The sequence below is a fragment of the Chanodichthys erythropterus genome, chromosome 21 (genome assembly GCF_024489055.1).
Source record: "Chanodichthys erythropterus isolate Z2021 chromosome 21, ASM2448905v1, whole genome shotgun sequence".
Classification (NCBI taxonomy): Eukaryota; Metazoa; Chordata; class Actinopteri; order Cypriniformes; family Xenocyprididae; genus Chanodichthys; species Chanodichthys erythropterus.
Genome location: NC_090241.1, coordinates 16,170,346 through 16,189,882, shown reverse-complemented (window position 1 = coordinate 16,189,882; position 19,537 = coordinate 16,170,346). Strand labels below are relative to the sequence as shown.

The 19,537-nt window shown below is 39.3% G+C and overlaps 1 protein-coding gene across 1 annotated transcript in view; it reads left to right on the top strand.

Annotated features, from left to right (window-relative positions):
* Positions 1–18,975, top strand: part of btbd8 (BTB domain containing 8) — a 39,323-nt gene extending 20,348 nt beyond the window's left edge. Inside the window, exons 7-19 of the mRNA XM_067373891.1 lie at positions 53–133; positions 247–343; positions 2,683–2,771; positions 5,236–5,338; positions 5,886–6,068; positions 6,148–6,321; positions 10,346–10,475; positions 11,512–11,573; positions 12,372–12,957; positions 13,834–13,921; positions 14,030–14,151; positions 14,244–16,052; positions 18,050–18,975. Of these exons, the coding sequence (XP_067229992.1) occupies positions 53–133; positions 247–343; positions 2,683–2,771; positions 5,236–5,338; positions 5,886–6,068; positions 6,148–6,321; positions 10,346–10,475; positions 11,512–11,573; positions 12,372–12,957; positions 13,834–13,921; positions 14,030–14,151; positions 14,244–16,052; positions 18,050–18,582 (4,057 nt within the window). The 3' untranslated portion in view covers positions 18,583–18,975. The remainder of the gene's footprint in view (positions 1–52; positions 134–246; positions 344–2,682; positions 2,772–5,235; positions 5,339–5,885; positions 6,069–6,147; positions 6,322–10,345; positions 10,476–11,511; positions 11,574–12,371; positions 12,958–13,833; positions 13,922–14,029; positions 14,152–14,243; positions 16,053–18,049) is intronic.
* The last annotated feature ends 562 nt before the right edge of the window (positions 18,976–19,537 follow it).

Below are 19,537 nucleotides of genomic sequence, written 5' to 3'. Positions count from 1 at the left end.
GATGTCAATATAATCTGAATATATGTCAGTTTTTTCAATGTGTATCAATCAGTCTGGGTCCAGATGAGATGGAGATTCTGCTTCATTTCATGTACGGTGCCATCCTAGACTTCCCACCAGGAACAAATGTCAGGTAAACATGCTCTGTAGTGACATTTCCTCTTAACCAATGTGATAAAAATCCAATGGCTTTGGTCAGATTTTGCAGAAATGTCAAGATGTGTGTGTGTTTGTCTCTGATCTTAGTCAGGTTGTGTTAGCAGCAGACATGCTGGGCCTGGAGGGGCTAAAAGATGTGGCCGAGATGGTCCTGACTCGGGACTACTGCCGCTTTTTTCCCAAGGTAAGAACCAGAGGGAGGGGTCACGGCTTACACATTCAGTCTATTTGAGGTGAGGAGTGTAAATAGCTCTGTTAAGCAGTGAGTCAGTTGTCAGATAGTGCCAATAGTACTATCATCTTGTCGTTTATTACCCTTTAGGGACACATTATGTGATTTGTATTTGTGAGCAAGTAAAGTCTGGGCATTGGTTCAGTTTTTGTAGAGCATTTAATTTGTCAGCCAAAAGTATATGGCCCTATTCCTCTGGTGTGGCTCCAGAGGACGAATCCTCCCATTTAAGTTCCTCAGATGTGGGTGTAACATCTCTTTTTTTTTCATCAGTAGTTGTGCCATTTTTCTACTTCTCTTGGAGTAGAAGTACTGCAGCAGACTCACCCCAAGTTTACACAGCAAGTGCAGATTGTCGTGAACATGCACTCTCTGATTCAAAAGCAGTAGTGGGAGGCAGCGTAAGTCAGGAAGCATTGTGTTTGACAGCCCTCTTGCAATTCGTGAAGAGCTGTTTTGTTTGTGCTTTGAGTCTCTTATTCTCACTCCCACCTTTCAAGAATGCTTTGAGACCAGTCCAGTTTGTGTCCTTTCAGCCAGTAATTTCATCCTACTGTACACAGAGATGAAAGAGGAATGCATTCACTCCCCCACCTCTTTCAAAATAATTAGCCTCTGTTTAAGTGTAGGAAAGATTCAAAGTACGCTGAGAAATTAGTTTTCCCCATAAAGAAATCAATAGTACATTTGACAGATTTGAACTAGGACTGTCAATCAATTAAAATACTATATTTATACACTAAGGATCAAAAGTTTGGGGTCGCTAAGATTTTTTGAAAGATGTCTCTTATGTTCACCAAGTCGGCCTGTATTTGATTAAAAAAATCATTTTAAATTGCTGATTTGGTTCTCAAGAAACAGTTCTTATTATTATCAATGTTGTAAACAGTTTAAACAGTGCTGCTTAATATTTATGTGGAAACTGTGAAACAGTTTTTTTCAGGATTGATTTGATGAATAGAAATTTCAAAAGAGTAGCATTTATTTAAAATTACTTATTGCTTTAATTGTCTTTACTACTTTTAAAAGTCTTTGCTGTCACTTTTAAAGTTTGTGCCCTTGCTTAATAAACGTATTAATTTCTTCAGTTTTATTGCATTTAATGCATTCTTTAAAAAAAATCTAATTATAAAATAAATTAAATAGAATTTTTGCAGCTTCTGATTAACATGCGTAGCATTAAAGGTGCAATGTAACAATTTTAAGAGGATCTATTGAAAGAAATGCAATATACCATACATAACAATGTTTTCAGTGGTGTATTAAGACATTACATAATGAACCACTTCTATCTACATACACTGCGGGTCCACGTGTTAAATCGCCATTTTGCACTGGCATGTTTCTACAGTAGCCCTAAATGGACAAACTGCTCTACTGAGCAAACATGCTTGACTGGCTACTCTCTACTGTCTCAGACGACATCTTTGTCCTGTGTTGGCCACCGTAGCTTCTCTATATTGCCATTCGCAACCTCACCGCTAGATGCCGCTAAAATTTACACACTAAACCTTTAACACATGTAGCAGACTTCTTTTCTCATGTCAAAAACAAAAAAAAGTGTGTATTTCACGAATATGCATGCAAATGCAATATATAGTGTAATGAGAATAATTCAATAAAATAACATTGGCCACACTTAAATCTTACATCTACAAACAGTTAACACCTAATCCAATAATTAGGTCCATAATTCAGTGGTCCAGGCTTTTTAATGCATTTGATTCTATTTTACAGATTGTATATTTCTATTTTTTGCTTACTACATGTGTCAAGATGCAGTTTTTCTCTGGTGTTCACATTGACATTTTTGTGATTTACAGTGATTCACTCATAGGTGTTTTTTTTTTTTAACTTGTTGAGCTTTAATGAGCATGCAATTTCATCTTACAAATATTATCAATTAATTTCCCTCTTATTATGTATGATTTATAAATAACCCATAAAGATGTATTTTTCAATTATTTACTAATAATCAGTTGCAAACAAAACAAATCTCCGACAGTAAACTGATGCCTTGTTCTATTTATGACGTACTGACACAAAGGACAAATGCTTTGCAATGGGAAAAGTAGTAGAGAGCTTTTAGCTGTTGCGACAAAGCGACAATGGTCGCGTCCGGTGTAGACACAGTGTAAGAGTTATTTCAGTTGAATAAAATGGAAATAAACAAACAAGTTGAGGCAGCTACAATGTATACTGTAAATTAGAGTTCCGGGCTATTGATCCACTAAAGTGTGTAAGATGAGGTGTGACTATCAAGAGTCATTCCCTTTTCTCATTTTTTGCAGCATGTTGATGGAGTTCAGAGATCCATACTGGAGTGCCTCGCCATTACCCACTCTATTGGCCTGCACGATCTCTACTGCTCCTGTGTGAGGTGAGGCATTTTCTAAACTTCTATGGATGCTACTGCTTTTAATAACGGTTTTAAAATGACTTTTTGGATTGTACTGCCACATTAGAGTTCTTTCCTCCATCTACTGTCATATGTGTATACTGTACAGTTCAAATGAATCACTAAATAATAAATGACTAAAAAAATCAATAAATAATATGTGTTCCAAAATGCTCTCTATTTCTGAGATTATGTTTCTGTCCAAATGTGGATGCAATCATTTTTGCAGATATTTACTCAACTCAATTTAAAACAAACCAATTTCTAGGTCTTTTCACATCAAATGTTAATATTTGGCAAAAAAAAAAATATTTGCATCAAATGAGCAGTTTTATCTTTGGTGAGTGGGTGGATTTTGTTGTCAAAGAATATATAGAAGGTTATTTTGCCAACTTCCATTAATTACCAAATGACAAATAATCTTGAATATAGACAGACATAGAGCTAATGTTGTCTTTGTACACCAGACCATTCTGCAAACATTCACACCTCTCCTAAGATATTTTTTTTATCCCAATCAATATTCCTTTGTCTCTATTCTTATACCTGTGTTTCCATGTACAAAAGTTTGCTCCATCAAAGAATGTTCACTACATCTTTAACATTTACACATTTGCCTTTGCATCAAATACTTTTAATAGTTGATAATTAAACAATTAATAATAAAACACTATTTATTTATTTGTTTATTTATTGTTGTTAACTTATAAGATAAGGAAAAACATATAAGTGTTTGGTCAAGCAATTTATTTGACTTTTATTTGTATTAAAATATATGTGCTAGACACCGGACAGAAGCAGATTTATAAAATGCTGTTCACTCACACAGAATCATTTCTGTTTTTCTCAATACCTCAAAACATACAGTACGTGAAAAAAAAAAAAAAAAAAAAAAAAAAGAAGTGAAAACCAGCAAAAATTTAATTTTACAAAAACTTTTCACCATCACTTTATGGACATCTTTACCAGGTGTGAATGAAATTAATCTCTTTAAAGTATTACAATTTGAACTTTTTTGTGGGGTTTCTTCACAAAAGTAAGGAAATATTATTGTTGTGACTTATATAGCTGACATTAGGGAAGAGTCTTGAGCTCGTCTTGCATCTTGCTTGTCTCGCATCCTATATTTCTCTAGCAGAGCTGTTTGTGATAGCCGGATGGCAAACCAACTCACCCTGTCTTGTACCAACAAATATTGGCTTCCCTCTTGGTATATTAGACTATTCGTCAACAATTTGTTCGTTTCACATTTGGTGTGAAAGAACCTCTAGGCAGTGCAAAAAGATTGATTTGAAAGAAAAATCTTTCCATCTTTAGATTGTGGTGGCCATGAAAAAAATGTCTCCAATAAAATCATTCCCCTTTGATTTTACTCTAATTTTGTGCTGGTAACACAGATAGATGGAAAGATTAATAACAAGATGTCCATAGATTCTTTGATTGACAACATGAATAGCAGAAAAAATGAAATCTTCGACCTTTAATAATTTTGTACCATCACCATTACTTAATTACTCAACTCTGTCATTTAATTCTCTTTGCTTTAAACTCAGTGCACTGCGGTAAACCAGCTCAGAGAGGCGTGTGAATGTAGGTCGGGATTTTTCCAGTGCCTCAGAGATAGAAAGAGAGAGACAGTGTGCGTGTGTGTTGTTTCTCTGATGTTTTGCCTCTGCCTCGGCTGCGGGTAGGAGGGTGAAGAGTCACGCATCAGGATGAGAGGCTCTCGGTACAGCATCAGTGATCTGATGGTACAAGACCAGTGCAGCACTGCAGCTTTCAGTTCAGAGCCAGTCCAGCGCTAGCTGAACCTACTGTCCTTGTTACTAACCTAGATCATTGGGATATTCAATCCAAAAATAACAATCCAAAATTTTTTGAACACAATGTATGATTGGCATGAATATTTATCAGAATATTCGGGCTGCTCTTTTCTATACTGACACAAAATTATGCTGATAAACTTCAGAAAGGAAAAAAAAGGCAATAAAAGTGCTATGGAAATAGTACATATGACTTGTGCAGTCTACAATAGCTTTGTGAGAGGAACATAATGAAACTGAAGTTGTTTTCTATTGATAATCTTTTACTTTTATGGTAATATTTTGTCCTATTGCAGTCTGACAGAATAAATTACTTCTATACTTTGGTTGAATGGAAAGGAGCAGACTGAACACTCTTCAAAACATTGTTTGTGTTCCACAAAATAAAGTGAAAAAAGAAATCTACAGGTTTGAAGTGACACAAAAGTGGGTAAATTATGAATTTTCTTTTGAGTGAAATGAAAGATCTTTTTTTTTTTTTTTTTTTTTGGTTACAGCCAAAACTGCATTTGTATGTCAGCAGGAATAGCTAGGAAATCATTTTTGAATTGCTTATTTGTACTTGAATTTAAAAGCAAGAATGAAAACGGCATATACTCATGGATATGTGTTTCAATCCATAGATGGGTAGCTGAGCATTTCGTGAAGTGCTGGTCAGAAAGGAATTTTGTCCTCCTCCCTCCAGAACTACAGAGAGATTGCCTTAATACTGTCACCAAAAACATGGTGTGTAAAATATGTTTTCTATTTTGGTGGGGATTTAGCTTTGACTTTGTTTTTATATTGAGCTAATAAAATTTTCTATCCCCTAATCCTACTGTAAAACTATTTCTCACAGACATTTTTTCTTTATTTTTCTTCACTGTCTTCGGTCTGCAACTTCTAGTACAATAAGACATTGATGAGATGAGCTGTGGCCTCTGTTTTGAGGATGGCCATTGACTAAAGAGCAATTCTAGGTCTTGATTGAGTGTGTGTGGTAAAGCCACAAACAGCTCATTAACTTCATCTGTAGTCTGGCAGTCCCCTAAATTTCTCTATCTCACACACACACACACACACAGACTCAGACTTTCAGCAGCTGCACTCAGCCAAGTGTAGTTGTATAACATTGGGTTTTCCCCCTCCTGACTTCCAGACTTGATGTAAACCACTGCTGAAGCATATTGAATTACACTAGGAAATTTGCAGTCACTAACAGTGCAGCCACTGTGTGTCAGAGGAAGAAGAGAAGATGGATCTATGGATGAGACAGTGTGTTTATAATTTTCAGACGGTGCAGAGTGTAGTATCTGTGCTGTGTGGCAGCGAGCAGCTGATCGGCAGCCTGCCGGAGGTGAAATGGGCCAAGCAGGTGCTGAGTCTGGCCAGCGAACTGCAAGAGGAGTGTCTGCAGATGATTGTCACACACCTGCCCCAGGTCACGCACACCGCTGCCTTCCACGATTTCCGAAGGGTACGACCAGTCGATGATCTTTAGACATAAGATATAAGATGTCTTATCAGCTATGACTGTCAGATGTGTACCGTTTCAGAGAGAGGAGTTCACACGTGACCCCACTCTACTGAGGAAGGTGTGCGTAGCTGTGCGGGAGGGCGTTACTGTGGAGAACTGCTGTGACCTCTTTACTGCTGTGAATCGGCTGAGTGGTGACCCAAGTGAGCTAGACATTATTACAGAAGACCAAGTCAATCAGGAGGAACTAGAGGTAAATAAAACAGGACACTAAAAGCCAGCATTTCATTACAGCTCATTTAGTAAATGAATCATTTATTTAAACTTAACTTAACAAAGCCTTTAGCTCAGTCAGTGCAATAATTTTTCAGTCAGTTTATCACATTAATTTAGTTTGATTTATATTTATTTTGATAGTAAAATGTTTATATTAATTATAAATAGCAATAAATTACACTGATGAGCCAAAACATTATGACCAGTCACAGGTGAAGTGAATATCATTGATCATTTAATAGGGCCACACAATTAGTTCTCATAATCAATGTGTTGGATGCAGGAGAAATGGGCAAGGGTCTTTGACAAGGGTCAGATTGTTATGGCTGGTAATCTGTTTTACAAAAAGTTGGGACACTGTACAAATTGTGAATAAAAAAGGAATGCAATAATTTACAAATCTCATAAACTTATATTTTATTCACAATAGAATATAGATAACATATCAAATGTTGAAAGTGAGACATTTTGAAATGTCATGCCAAATATTGTCTCACTTTGGATTTCATGAGAGCTACACATTCCAAAAAAAGTTGGGACAGGTAGCAATAAGAGACCGGAAAAGTTAAATGTACATATAAGGAACAGCTGGAGGACCAATTTGCAACTTATTAGGTCAATTGGCAACATGACTGGGTATAAAAAGAGCCTCTCAGAGTGGCATTGTCTCTCAGAAGTCAAGACGGGCAGAGGATCACCAATTACCCCAATGCTGCGGCGAAAAATAGTGGAGCAATATTAGAAAGGAGTTTCTCAGAGAAAAATTGCAAAGAGTTTGAAGTTATCATCATCTACAGTGCATAATATCATCCAAAGATTCAGAGAATCTGGAACAATCTCTGTACTGGATGCCCGTGATCTTCGGGCCCTTGGACGTCACTGCATCACATACAGGAATGCTACTGTAATTGAAATCACAACATGGGCTCAGGAATACTTCCAGAAAACCTTGTCGGTGTACACAATCCGTGCCATTCGCCGTTGCCGACTAAAACTCTATAGGTCAAAAAAGAAGCCATATCTAAACAGACGAATCAAAATTTGAAGTTCTTTTTGGAAAACTGGGACGCCATGTCATCCGGACTAAAGAGGACAAGGACAACCCAAGTTGTTATCAGCGCTCAGTTCAGAAGCCTGCATCTCTGATGGTATGGGGTTGCATGAGTGCGTGTGGCATGGGCAGCTTACACATCTGGAAAGGCACCATCAATGCTGAAAGGTATATCCAAGTTCTAGAACAACATATGTTCCCATCCAGACGTCGTCTCTTTCAGGGAAGACCTTGCATTTCCCAACATGACAATGCCCGACCACATACTGCATCAATTACAACATCATGGCTGCGTAGAAGAAGGATCCGGGTACTGAAATGGCTAGCCTGCAGTCCAAATCTTTCACCCATAGAAAACATTTGGCGCATCATAAAGAGGAAGATGCAACAAAGAAGACCTAAGACAGTTTAGCAACTAGAAGCCTTTATTAGATAAGAATGGGACAACATTCCTATTCCTAAACTTGAGCAACTTGTCTCCTCAGTCCCCAGACGTTTGCAGACTGTTATAAAAAGAAGAGGGGATGCCACACAGTGGTAAACATGGCCTTGTCCCAACTTTTTTGAGATGTGTTGATGCCATGAAATTTAAAATCAACTTATTTTTCACTTAAAATGATACATTTTCTCAGTTTAAACATTTGATATGTCATCTATGTTGTATTCTGAATAAAATATTGAAATTTGAAACTTCCACATCATTGCATTCTGTTTTTATTACAATTTGTCTCAACTTTTTTGGAATAAAGTTTGTAGAATATTTCTGAAATGGCCAGGCTTGTGGGCTGCTCCTGGTCAGCAGTGCTTAGAATTTACCAACAGTGGTCCGAGGAGAGACAAACCAACATGCTGTTGGACGCCCAAGGCTCATCGATACACAAGGGCGACAAAGGTGATCCGGTCTGGTACAAGCCAGCAGAAGGTCTACTGTGGCACAAGTCATGCAAAATTTTAGTGATGGTTATGGGAAGAATGCTTCACAACACAAAGTGCTTTGCACTCTGCTGCGTATGGGGCTGCATAGCCGCAGACCAATCCGATGCCTGTGATGAACCCTGTCCACTGTCGGAACTGGACCTTGGAGCAGTGGAAGAAGGTCGCCTAGACGGATGAGTCCCATTTCCTTTTACATCACGTGGACAGCTGTGTACGTGTGCGCCGTTTACATGGGGAAGTGATGCACCTGGATACACTGTGGGATATCGGCATGCTGGTGGAGGGAGTGTGATGCTCTGGGCAATGTTCTGCTGCAAAACCCTGGGACCGGCCATTCATGTGGACATTAATGTACCTAAACATTGTTGCAGATCAGATACATCCCTTCATGATAGTGGTGTTCTCTGGTGGAAGTGGCCTCTTTCAGCAAGATAATGCTCCCTGCTACACTGCACACATTGTCCAGGAATGGTTTGAGCAACATGATGAAGAGTTAAAGGTGTTGCCCTGGCCTCCACATTCCACAAATCTCAATCCAATTAAGCTGTGGAATGTGCTGGACCAATACGTTCAATCTATGGCAGCTCCACCTCACTACCTACACGACTTGAAGGATCTGCTGCTAACGTCTTGGTGCCAGATACCACAATAAACCTTCAGGGGTCTTGTAGAGTCCAATCCTTGGCGGGGGGCCACTGTTTTGGCAGCACACAGAGGACCAACAGTATATTAGGCAGGTGGTCATAATGTTTTGGCTCATCAGTGTATATTATAATAATATTAATGATATTATAATATTTCTCCATCAGATTTTAAGCTTGCAGTCAGTACTACTACTTTAGGCATCTCGCCTCAACAAAACACATTCTATGATTATTGTGATTTCTTCTATTTATTATACATTTTTATTAACAAAATAACTAAAGGTCTCATGGATATTGAGACAGTATCTTTATCTACACACACACACACACACACACACACACCATGAGAGGCCATTACTATATTGTGAATACAGTCATGGCTAAAGGGCTTTGTTAAGCCACCTTTCCATTATCTCTGACATTCGCATTAATACGATTGTTGCATTTTGGCCCTTAGTGACAGTCGTACAGTAACAACTTATTTGCCATAGCAAAATGAATGAATGTGGATATAATCATACATTCTGCAAAGCAAATAACTGATAACATTAAAAGAAAAAAAGCATATTAGGTTTTCTAGGGCTAATCAATGTAAATAATTATGTAAAAATGATAAAATAATTATTTTGGACATAACCAGTGTTTAAAGAATAATGTTTTAGTGCAAAAATATTGGTAATTTTCACTTTGCACTCATAGTTTTGATTCAAATACATCACATTCATCACATCTTGTGTGTTTAATGGCATGTGTACAAAGTGATTCATTTGATCCTGGGATTTAAACTCTATAATGTACATGACCAGGCCTGGGCCGGATTACAGTAAAGTGACACTACAAATAGAAAAAGTCATAGTAAACAACCCCACCTCTCAGGCTCATGGTCTCTCTCTATCATTTTTCTTTATTTCTCTCTGCCCATTTCTGTCACTTCCTGTCTCCTTGTGAGTTAATTCACATCCCAGGGGAAATGGCAGAATGGATTAGTCTGAGAAAGACCAAGAGTCATGGGTGTGGCCATGTCTAATCTGGTTCTATGCCCATTATAAAGGAAAGCAGGGAGGAGAAATAAATTGCGGATGGAAAGGCTGAGGCAGGATCTGAAAAATACAGAGGTTCTTATTTTTAATGAACATTCGATGCAGAAGGCGTGAACACAAGCCTCTGCTAGTGACATCATCCATTTAGCCTGAGAGGATCCTGTTAACGGTAGAGGGAGGCAACGGCAATCGTTGCCAAGACAACCAGCCTTTGAAGCAGCTGCTGATTCGCTCCTCTTCTCCTGCTGTTGTATGCACCCTCCCTCCTTCTCTCTCTCTCTCTTTCTCTGTCTCGCTCACCCTCTCTCACTCATTCTGTCCCTCTGGTAGCCATTCAGGCGTGAGCTGTGTTTGCTGCGCACGAGGCTCTGGACCTTCCTGTTTCAGTCCTTCTTTGCAGTGCGGCACACACAAGGATGGGACAATCTACAACCCAGATATCGCGAAAAAATACTTGCAGGTAAGGAGAGGAATGAGAAAAGGTAAGAATTTAACAATAGTAAAAGAAAGAGGAATGGAAAGTAAATGTGAATAATGTGGGAAAGAGAGTACAGTATAAATCAGAGAAGAGAGAAAAGCATAAGAAATGAACAGCTTTCTGTAGAAGCTCCGTATTCAAAACCAGGCAGCAGTCAGAATGCGCTTGTGTGGAGGAGGAGGAGGAGGGGGGGGTGTTTTTTTTTTTTTTTAACGGTCCAGTGCAGTGATGATGAGCCCTCTTTTGCATGGATAGTAGGAAGCCAGTGCTGATGAGAGAAACCCTGCTGGATATCCTCCAGCTCCTGTCAGTCCATCAACAGCCATCAGAACGAATCACTTTAATATGCTCCTGTGATGCTTTGACCATCGAGGGCCTGAATACTCCCAAACACATCAAAACAATATTTCCAGAGGGAGTTGGGGAATGGGGTCCATAATTAGATACAATGGGTTTTGTGTTGTTCTATTCTTCAAGTGGAAACATATATGCTTGTGCATAAATTATGCATTGCTTTAGGTGTGAGGATCGTGCTTACATTCTGCTTTCTAAAGATTCCCCTACATATGCAAATGTGGTGCCTCCTTTGCAAAGCATTCGCTGTGCAACAACAAACACAAACACTCAAGCTGCATTCCATCACAGGAGATATTTGATCCATGATTTGGATTGTTTTCTGGTGCGACAGCAGTGAAATCAGAGCTCAGTTGTATTGCTGGGAAGAAAGCCTAGATCTTTCATTTTTTTATGATGATATTAAGGATGCTTTAGATAAGCCGTGAGGTGAGGTCTCTATCTGAGATGGAGTAGGAAATCAGTGGCTCTCTGCAGATCTGCACAGCCACTTTTACTGATTGGGGTTGTGACTGATTGTAAGTGTGCAAGTATGTCCGTGTCTGATTGAGGAAATGTTTGGCAAATGTTGATTATGCAGGAGTGGATGTTCTAATTAAACGGAAGCTGTCTGTAATCTAAAATTATTTTTTTATTTTCTTGCTCCCTCCACCAACCCTCTCAGCTGCTCTTGATAAAGGAGACTGCAGACAGCTTGGAAAAAAACCTGTGCTCACCAGCTCTCAGGTAATCTTTAATTCTTTTACTTATTTTGATAAAACTGTGAGAAATGTTAGGCTAAAGAGAGATAAATTGGACCAGGTTGATTAATCAGCAATATTTGATCATTTTTATTGTCTGCATCAACCGATATATAGAAATTAGTAAATATATAAAATAAAAGTTATTTTACTGTAAATATAACAATCCTTTTTGCTTCCATTAAATTGTATTGTGTAATAATTTGCATTATTTCAGCCAACCTGCTTTCTAGATATATGCGTGTCAGCATCAGCCATTAAAAAAACAATATCCACTTTATATTGACTACTTGAAATAATGTGACTTACTACCATAGGCTCTGCTGTGAGTTCTGATTTTGTAGTGTTTTCTTTTACTGAAAGACAAGCTGACTGAACTGACATTAAATGGGTGTTAGATGAGTGCTATTTTGTCACAGCAATCTTAAGGATGATTCAGGGAATGTGTGCTGCAGAATTACTCATCCTGTGAGAATTATTTTCTTGAGGAGGTGAATACCTGTTCAATTGTTTTAGTCTTATTATTGAGCAATAAATAGGTAAAAAACTATATGCATGACCTAAGTGAGATGGATACAAAGACTTTGGGCTAAGGAAACAGCTGTCCTTCAGTTAGGATTTTCTTTGACTTGCAAGAATATGCTTTTTAGCCTTTAATCCAAAAATCATGTTATAGTGCTTTGTTCTTATATGTCTGAGATTACAGTCAAATCGGTTGCTGATCTGATTAATATTGTGCAAAGCCGTCATAGTCACTCTCTTTCCGTATCTCTCACTGCAACAGAAACCTACAAAATGCCTCTCGGGCACTTCATCTCCATGTGATAGCCCTACTCATCGTCCCATTAAGGTATCACAGGGTCTACGTGCTTCCCCTGCAAGATCTGTAGCTGCAGCATCAGGCACCATGAAGTCTGATGCTCTAGGGCCAACAGCTCACACGGTTCCTTCTGGGAAAACAAAATCTAGTAACAACACCTCTCTTAGAAGCAAGAATGATAAAGTTAAGCCAACTCTCATGCCAGCTAAAACCAAGGCTACATCTACTGTTAAACCAGTGTTGAATGGCACTGCTGGTGGTGCTCCTTGGGAGAATTCCACCACTTCAAGTGCCCGTGGTTCACCTACAGGGAAGACGGTGCTGGACAGGAAGCCAAACCCAGGAGCAAGGCCAAAGTCTTCCTCGGCTGGGTCTGATCTCTCAACAGGCCAGGCCAAAGGAGGAAAAGTGCTGAAGAACACAATGTCAGGGAAAGATCTGCCTCAGGAATCAGCCAGCAATGCTCAGAATACTCCATCTAACTCTGGCAGCACCTCACCAGACAACAGCACCGGGAGTCCACGCAACAATGGCCACAGTACACCAACAGGTGAATTTATCTAGATTAATCATTATCTTCACACCACACATATCACTTAATGATAGTCTACTTCTTCTCGAAGCTAGTCCCTTGTTTTAAAGTGAAGAGCGAAGGCTTCCAGCAAAGCCGGAGCTAGTAAAACTGTCTGAGCAGAAAATCAGACCTGAAAACAGCTCTATAATTAGCAAGACAGAGCTTTAGGTCCATGGAAGTCAAGAAGCTATCCTTAGTTCTCAGATTAGCCCCTGATATTGGAGATTACCCTCTATTGTTTACTCTTCTGTCTCCTTAAATAAAAGTTACAGTATGTATGTGTGCCTCTGAGTTTTAATAAAAGTTTGAAAATTAGAATGGGAAAGGAAGGATAGAGAGAGAATGAATGTACTAATGTTCTGAATCTTGAAATCCAGAGGTAAAAATATAGGCATCTCTCCACTTTTCCTTGCTCATTAGCTGGTGTTTGCCTGGTACTGACTTCTCTGTGTCAGAGAGTCTGTGCTCAGCAGAGTAGGTTTTAGCGGGGTATGCCAGAGTTAGCTTGTCATTAAGCTGCTTAGCACTTCTAAAATTGTACATGCCTGTTACCTTGCTCACAGTTCTTAAGGAATGTAGGTTTAGATAGCACAGAGATGCTGCAGGATATACCAGTTTACTACGAGGTACTACAAATATCACAACTTAATACATTTTGTTGAGTAGACCATGTTGAGAACAGGATTATGATGAATAATGCTCTGTTTAATTAGATAAGTAAACTATACATTACAACATACACACAATTGTTTTATATGATTTACTTGGAATTGTTTTTTTGTTTTTTTTGTTGTTTTTTTTTAATTGTTTTTGTTGTTGTTATAAAGACTGAATAATCCTTTTACATTGTAGGTCTCAGGTCAAAACTTCAAGCCAAGGCAACAACAAAATCTCCTTTGACAAAACCTGCCCAAAAGCCAGACACTGAAAAGACTAGCAGGTGAGTTGTTGTATGAATGCAACCAGCCTGTGATCCTCACACTTTTTTACTATCTCTGCTTTCTTCCAGTTGATAGTCAATCTTTGGTCTTTCATTGTGTTGCTACAGCCCCACTAATAAATCAAGCAAGACTAAACCTACCACAACTAGCCGTGCAGTACCTGTAATTCCTGCATCCCGCTCTGATCCAAAGAGCAAGAGCACTGTGTCAGGCCTTTCAGAGAACCATGGTAAGAAACAGTCAGACTTCAGAATGGATATAATGGTAAACTGTTACTGACAGTAATGAGTTTAAGTCTTTTCTGTTTCCTATTTTAAACAGCTTCGTCTAGACCTGGCTCAGCCCTTAGCACTAAAAAGCCTGCCTCCCCTAGAAAAGAGGTAGAGAAAGATATATCCAAACCTTCAACTATTAAGAAGACGACAAAGGCCATTTCTGAGTCAAAGCCGAGCATCAAAGCTTCCACGTCTTCCTCTAAGCAGTCACTTACTGCCCCAAACAAAACAGGACCTAAACAGAAGGCTCCAGAAACACTTCCAACAAAATCATCTCTAAAATCCTCAGGGGCAGTCAAAAACTCAACTCCTGCTGGCTCTAAAAAACCAGGCACTGCTGTGAAAGATTCAATATGTAGCCCCAAACACTTAAAAAAGGTCACTCAGCAGAATCCAGCTTCTACCGAAGGTAAGACAAGAAGCAAGGAAGTGGTTGCATCTTGTCTAGAGAGTTCCAAAGTTCCTGTGTCCCTGGAGCAGCATTCACTAGTAAGGCCGGCTACACAAGACCAGCCAGAAGTGGTTCCCAAGGGTATATCAGCACCTTCCTCTAAGATTCATGATATGGAGAAAAGCAGTGATCCAGTGAGTAAATTACATAGCACAGAGGTGAAGACTCAGTCAGTAACTCCGGACATGCATACTTCTACTTCAGGACAGAATGAGGTGAGTGGGAGCAAATTGGTCACAGATCATGCCAACTCCTCAAAGGACTCAGATCTACCTCCTGATACACCTTGCAGTCAAGGGAGCATTGAGACACCCCTAGAGGACTCGTGGAATGGGCTTCATCCCCAAGTTAGCCCAGAGTCAGAGACTGGCAGTGCCACTACTTCTTCTGATGACATAAAGCCACGGTCGGAGGATTATGATGCTGGAGGCTCACAGGATGACGACTGTTGCTCTCATGAGCGTGGCATTTCAAAGTGTGGGACCATGCGTTGCCCTGACTTTCTGGGCCGCAGCAGCAGTGACACCAGCACACCTGAGGAGCTAAAGATGTACGAGAGCGGGGCTGGACTACGTGTGGAGGTACGGCTCAGAGGACGGGAGGCTGAGACTACAAGTGAAGAAGAGGTAGGGTGTCAAAGACCACGATCGTGGATTAGAAAGGATGAAGTGCCAGTGGAGGAGGAACCTTGTGATATGGATTCCGCATTGAAAAACTTGAAGAGTGTACAGGACCACCAACTTTTCTCCACTGAGGAAGAAGAGGAGGAGGAAGAAGAAGAGGAAGAGACTGAAGATGAAAGATCAGAAGTTGAGGTGCTACCAAGAGGAATGGTTCCCCCACTTAATGAGCCACCTCCACAATTCCAAGGTATTGTCAACCTTGCATTTGAAGACCCTGCAGACCAAGAGAATGAGCAAGCGGAGTACCAGTCAGCTTCTAACTTCCGTCGCTCTGTTTTGCTCTCGGTGGATGAGTGTGAGGAGCTTGGATGCGAAGAAGGAAGTGGCCAGACTCCGACACATCAGTCAGGTGATGTCTTCGACAGTGAACCTCAAAATTCTCAGATAGACTGCTGCTCCCAACAGTCCACAAGCACAGTGACGGGAAGCCATATCTCTAACCACCAAGAAAATGAACAGGAGCCCAAACCTGCAGTATTCCTGACAGAGGTCCGGGGATCTCCACAGGAGGATTGTGCATATAATCAATCCGATGCCCCTGTGCTAGACAAAGACACCAGTGACGTTCCTGCTCAGGAGCGCCCTAGTCACCTGGACCTCCGGCTGACAGAACAGTATGGCAATCTCCAGGCCAAACATATAGACAGCAGGAAAGCTGACCTGCGGCTAGACTTACCTGAGCCGCAGCTGAATGCGAGCTCACCTGCACACTCTCCAGCAGGTAATGTATAATGTTAGAGCCCATCCCCCCTGACTGCAGTCTCAGAAAAATCCACTCAGTTTCCCATCCTGACACATTCAACTCAAATATTCAGACAATTCTTTTTCAATGGGGTAAATCCTGATTTCATTGATTTAGATAGTAGCACACTACTGCCTCTTTTTCCCCTTCATTTAATCTTCTTCTTTAAATGTCTATTGTCTATAGCTATATACACAACTAAACTGCCTTCTCTGAGGCGCTATAGTAACTCAACAAACAAGTTTACAAGCTTAATTTTTACAGTAAAATATCTCTATGTGTGTGGTGTAGTCTGCTGAGTCAGGCCATCTGTTATGTGGTATGGCTGGGCAATCTCAGTTGTACTAGAGCAGTGTTTCCCAACCCTGTTCCTGGAGGCACACCAACACTACGCATTTTCCAACTCTTCCTAATCAAACACACCTGATTCAACTCATCAGCTCGTTAGTAGAAACTCCAAGACTAGAAATATATGGATCAGATAAGGGAGACATCCAAAACATGTACTGTTGGTGTGCCTCCAGGAACAGGGTTGGGAAACACTGTACTAGAGCACTTAATATATAGACAACATTTTTGTTTGTTTGTCAATATCCATACTGAACAGTAAGCTTCTTCCTCTCAGGCCAAGTCCTTTATATATTGACTTTTCTTTTATGCAAAAGACAAGCACCATGTGACTTGGCCTTCAAATATATACATATATATATATGCACAAACATACAGTGAGCTAAGCTTCCTTTTAATACTGCACATAAAGGACCACACCTTATACAGAGGCCATGATGCTTTGAATGTGTTAGATATAGATTTTTTTTTTATATACTCAGTATTGATGTTGAGTGTTGTCTTTTCAAGACTGTCTGTTTAGTCATCCAAACCAGGGAATCTTGCATGCAAATACTAGGCTTTGTTATTGATTTTATTAATTTATGAAATCCCATCTATGTTTGTATCCATCCTTGCGTGTTTGTTTTTTCTTTTATTTCTCATTCACAATATATCACACCATTTGTAGTTCTGTATAGGTAACCATTTTCTCAACTCTAGATTTTTACTTTATAGTTTTCATTTTATTCAATGTATTTCTGTAGAAGTAGTAGTTTTTTTTCTGTATGTGTTTCTAGAAAAAAATCTTCAAGGTCCTCCTTGTGTCTCTCTTTTTTCACACTTGTATCATGATTCCAGTCACTGTTAATGGTTTTGCTCGAGTTTTATCTTTACAAGAAGCATATCTTGAGTTTGCCAAGTAAAGCAATAAGCACTCTTTTGCCAGCATGTCCCTCATATTTTCAGTGTAGCTTTAAGTTAAAACATAAGAAATGAACTGAAATGCTCTAGTGCTTGCTTACATTTCAATGTGTATATTTAAGAGAGAAAAAAAAAATCAGTTTGATCAGAACTAGAGAATTCATATCTTTTGTGTGTGAACAAAACGTAAGTTATACTGGAGATACAGCGGCTGGCAAAAACATGCCTTTTACTGTTATAGCACTTGTGAACAAAAGAGACACATTCAGTGTAGATTTTCCTCTGTGCATCACCTTTATGGCAGCTGTCCATCCTTATCCTAAATTCAGAAGTTGTTCCATGGATAACATGGATACTTCATGGAAAGTCAAGCGTTGCTCCATGGAAAACTTTGGATTTGCACATCTGCTTAATTGTAATGCATGTGTCATTTAATCAAATCTTGATTAATGACAATAAAAAGTGATTACTGCCTAAGACAGAATATATTTTTTCATCTATTTAGTCTTTAAAAGAATTCGTATTTCAAGCTTGTCTTAACTGCATCATGGAGGACACAGTTGCACTAGGGGTGATTCTGTTCATCATGTGGAGCTAGAAACAACGCATGTCTTCAAGAAAATTCCTGCTTTTTTTTTTTTTTTTGCTTTTTTTTTTTAAAAAAAAAAAAGCCCACATACGGATAAAACACTTGGTCATTGTGCAGTATTGTCAATTATTTTTAGGGGACATTGATGGTTGTGACACATTGGATCAAACCTGCACACATGACCGGCGATCGTCTAAAGCCCTGTCCCCCATTTACGAGATGGACCTGGGAGAAGCCCTCGAACAAAGCATGGATGCAGACAGGAGCAATGATCCCCAACAGGAGTCACATTGGGATGGTAAAGGAGTAGAGACAGGGGATGTTAAAGAGGAAGTGGGCAATGGAGATAGTAAGTTTGCAGAGAAAGACTGGAGTCTGCTTCGACAGCTACTGTCTGACCAAGAGTCCAATCTGGGCATCATAAACTCCGTCCCAGAGGATTTAAACCTTGCACAGTACCTTATCAAGCAGACACTGTCCTTGTCTCGAGACTGCTTGAATGAACAGGACTACTTGTATCATGAAAAGGACACATTTAAGCGCTGGGCTGAGCTTATTTCTCCACTGGAGGACTCTACCACCAGCATCACTGTGACCAGCTTCTCCCCTGAGGATGCTGCCTCTCCACAGGGCGAGTGGACCATCGTCGAGCTGGAAACACATCACTGATGGCGTCCTGGACTTGAATACAGCCACTGTTTTGATAGGACTATTTGGATTACTGCATCATTTCCTCCTTTCCGTGCTTCTTATTTGTTTTGGGGAGAAAGACAGATCAGTTGCAGCTTAAGTGGAGCGAAGTTACATGTCAATTTGTACTCATTGTACAGGTACTATATGAAGGACTGGAATAATGACCTCAGTGCAGTTGTTTTGCATGTGGGCAATTTTCTAAGTTATATTGTTTACTTGATGGGTGTTGCTTGAATCTTTGTAGAATACCAAAAATGCATTTTCTTGTTGCTCTTTTTGTCTCTGAATGATGACGCTTCTAAAATGTTTTGAGTGTAGAGAGTATGTAAGTGGTTCTGGTTTACATTTGTTGTATTTAAAACAATAAAAGCCGTGATGTTTGAATTTTGTTGCTTTTTTCTTTTAAAGGTAATAGATTGATGCATTTTTTTAAAATTACTGCCTATATCTGCCTATATCTTTTTGAATATAAATCAATTATTTCATCTATTTAAATAATAAAAATTTTTTTTGCAAATAATAATGCAAAAACACATTAAAAGCTGTAATTACACATGATTATATCCAATTATTATATCCAATCATAAAAAGAGTATGGCAATGATATTTTGTGTTATGGGTTATATGGTTTAATAAAGCAATAAGCCCCTAGAGCCATGGTTTACATTGAATTTATAACAGTTAAAGGGATAGTTCACCCAACAATGAAAATTTGATGTTTATCTGCTTACCCCCAGGGCATCCAAGATGTAGGTGACTTTTTTTCTTCAGTCGAACGCAAATGATGATTTTTAACTGCAACAGCTGCCGTCTGTCAGTCAAATAATAGCAGTAGATGGGAACTTCAACTATAACAGTATATAAAACTTCCTTAGACAAATCAAAATTAAAACCTGTGGCTCGTGGCGGCACATTAATGTCCTAAGACACG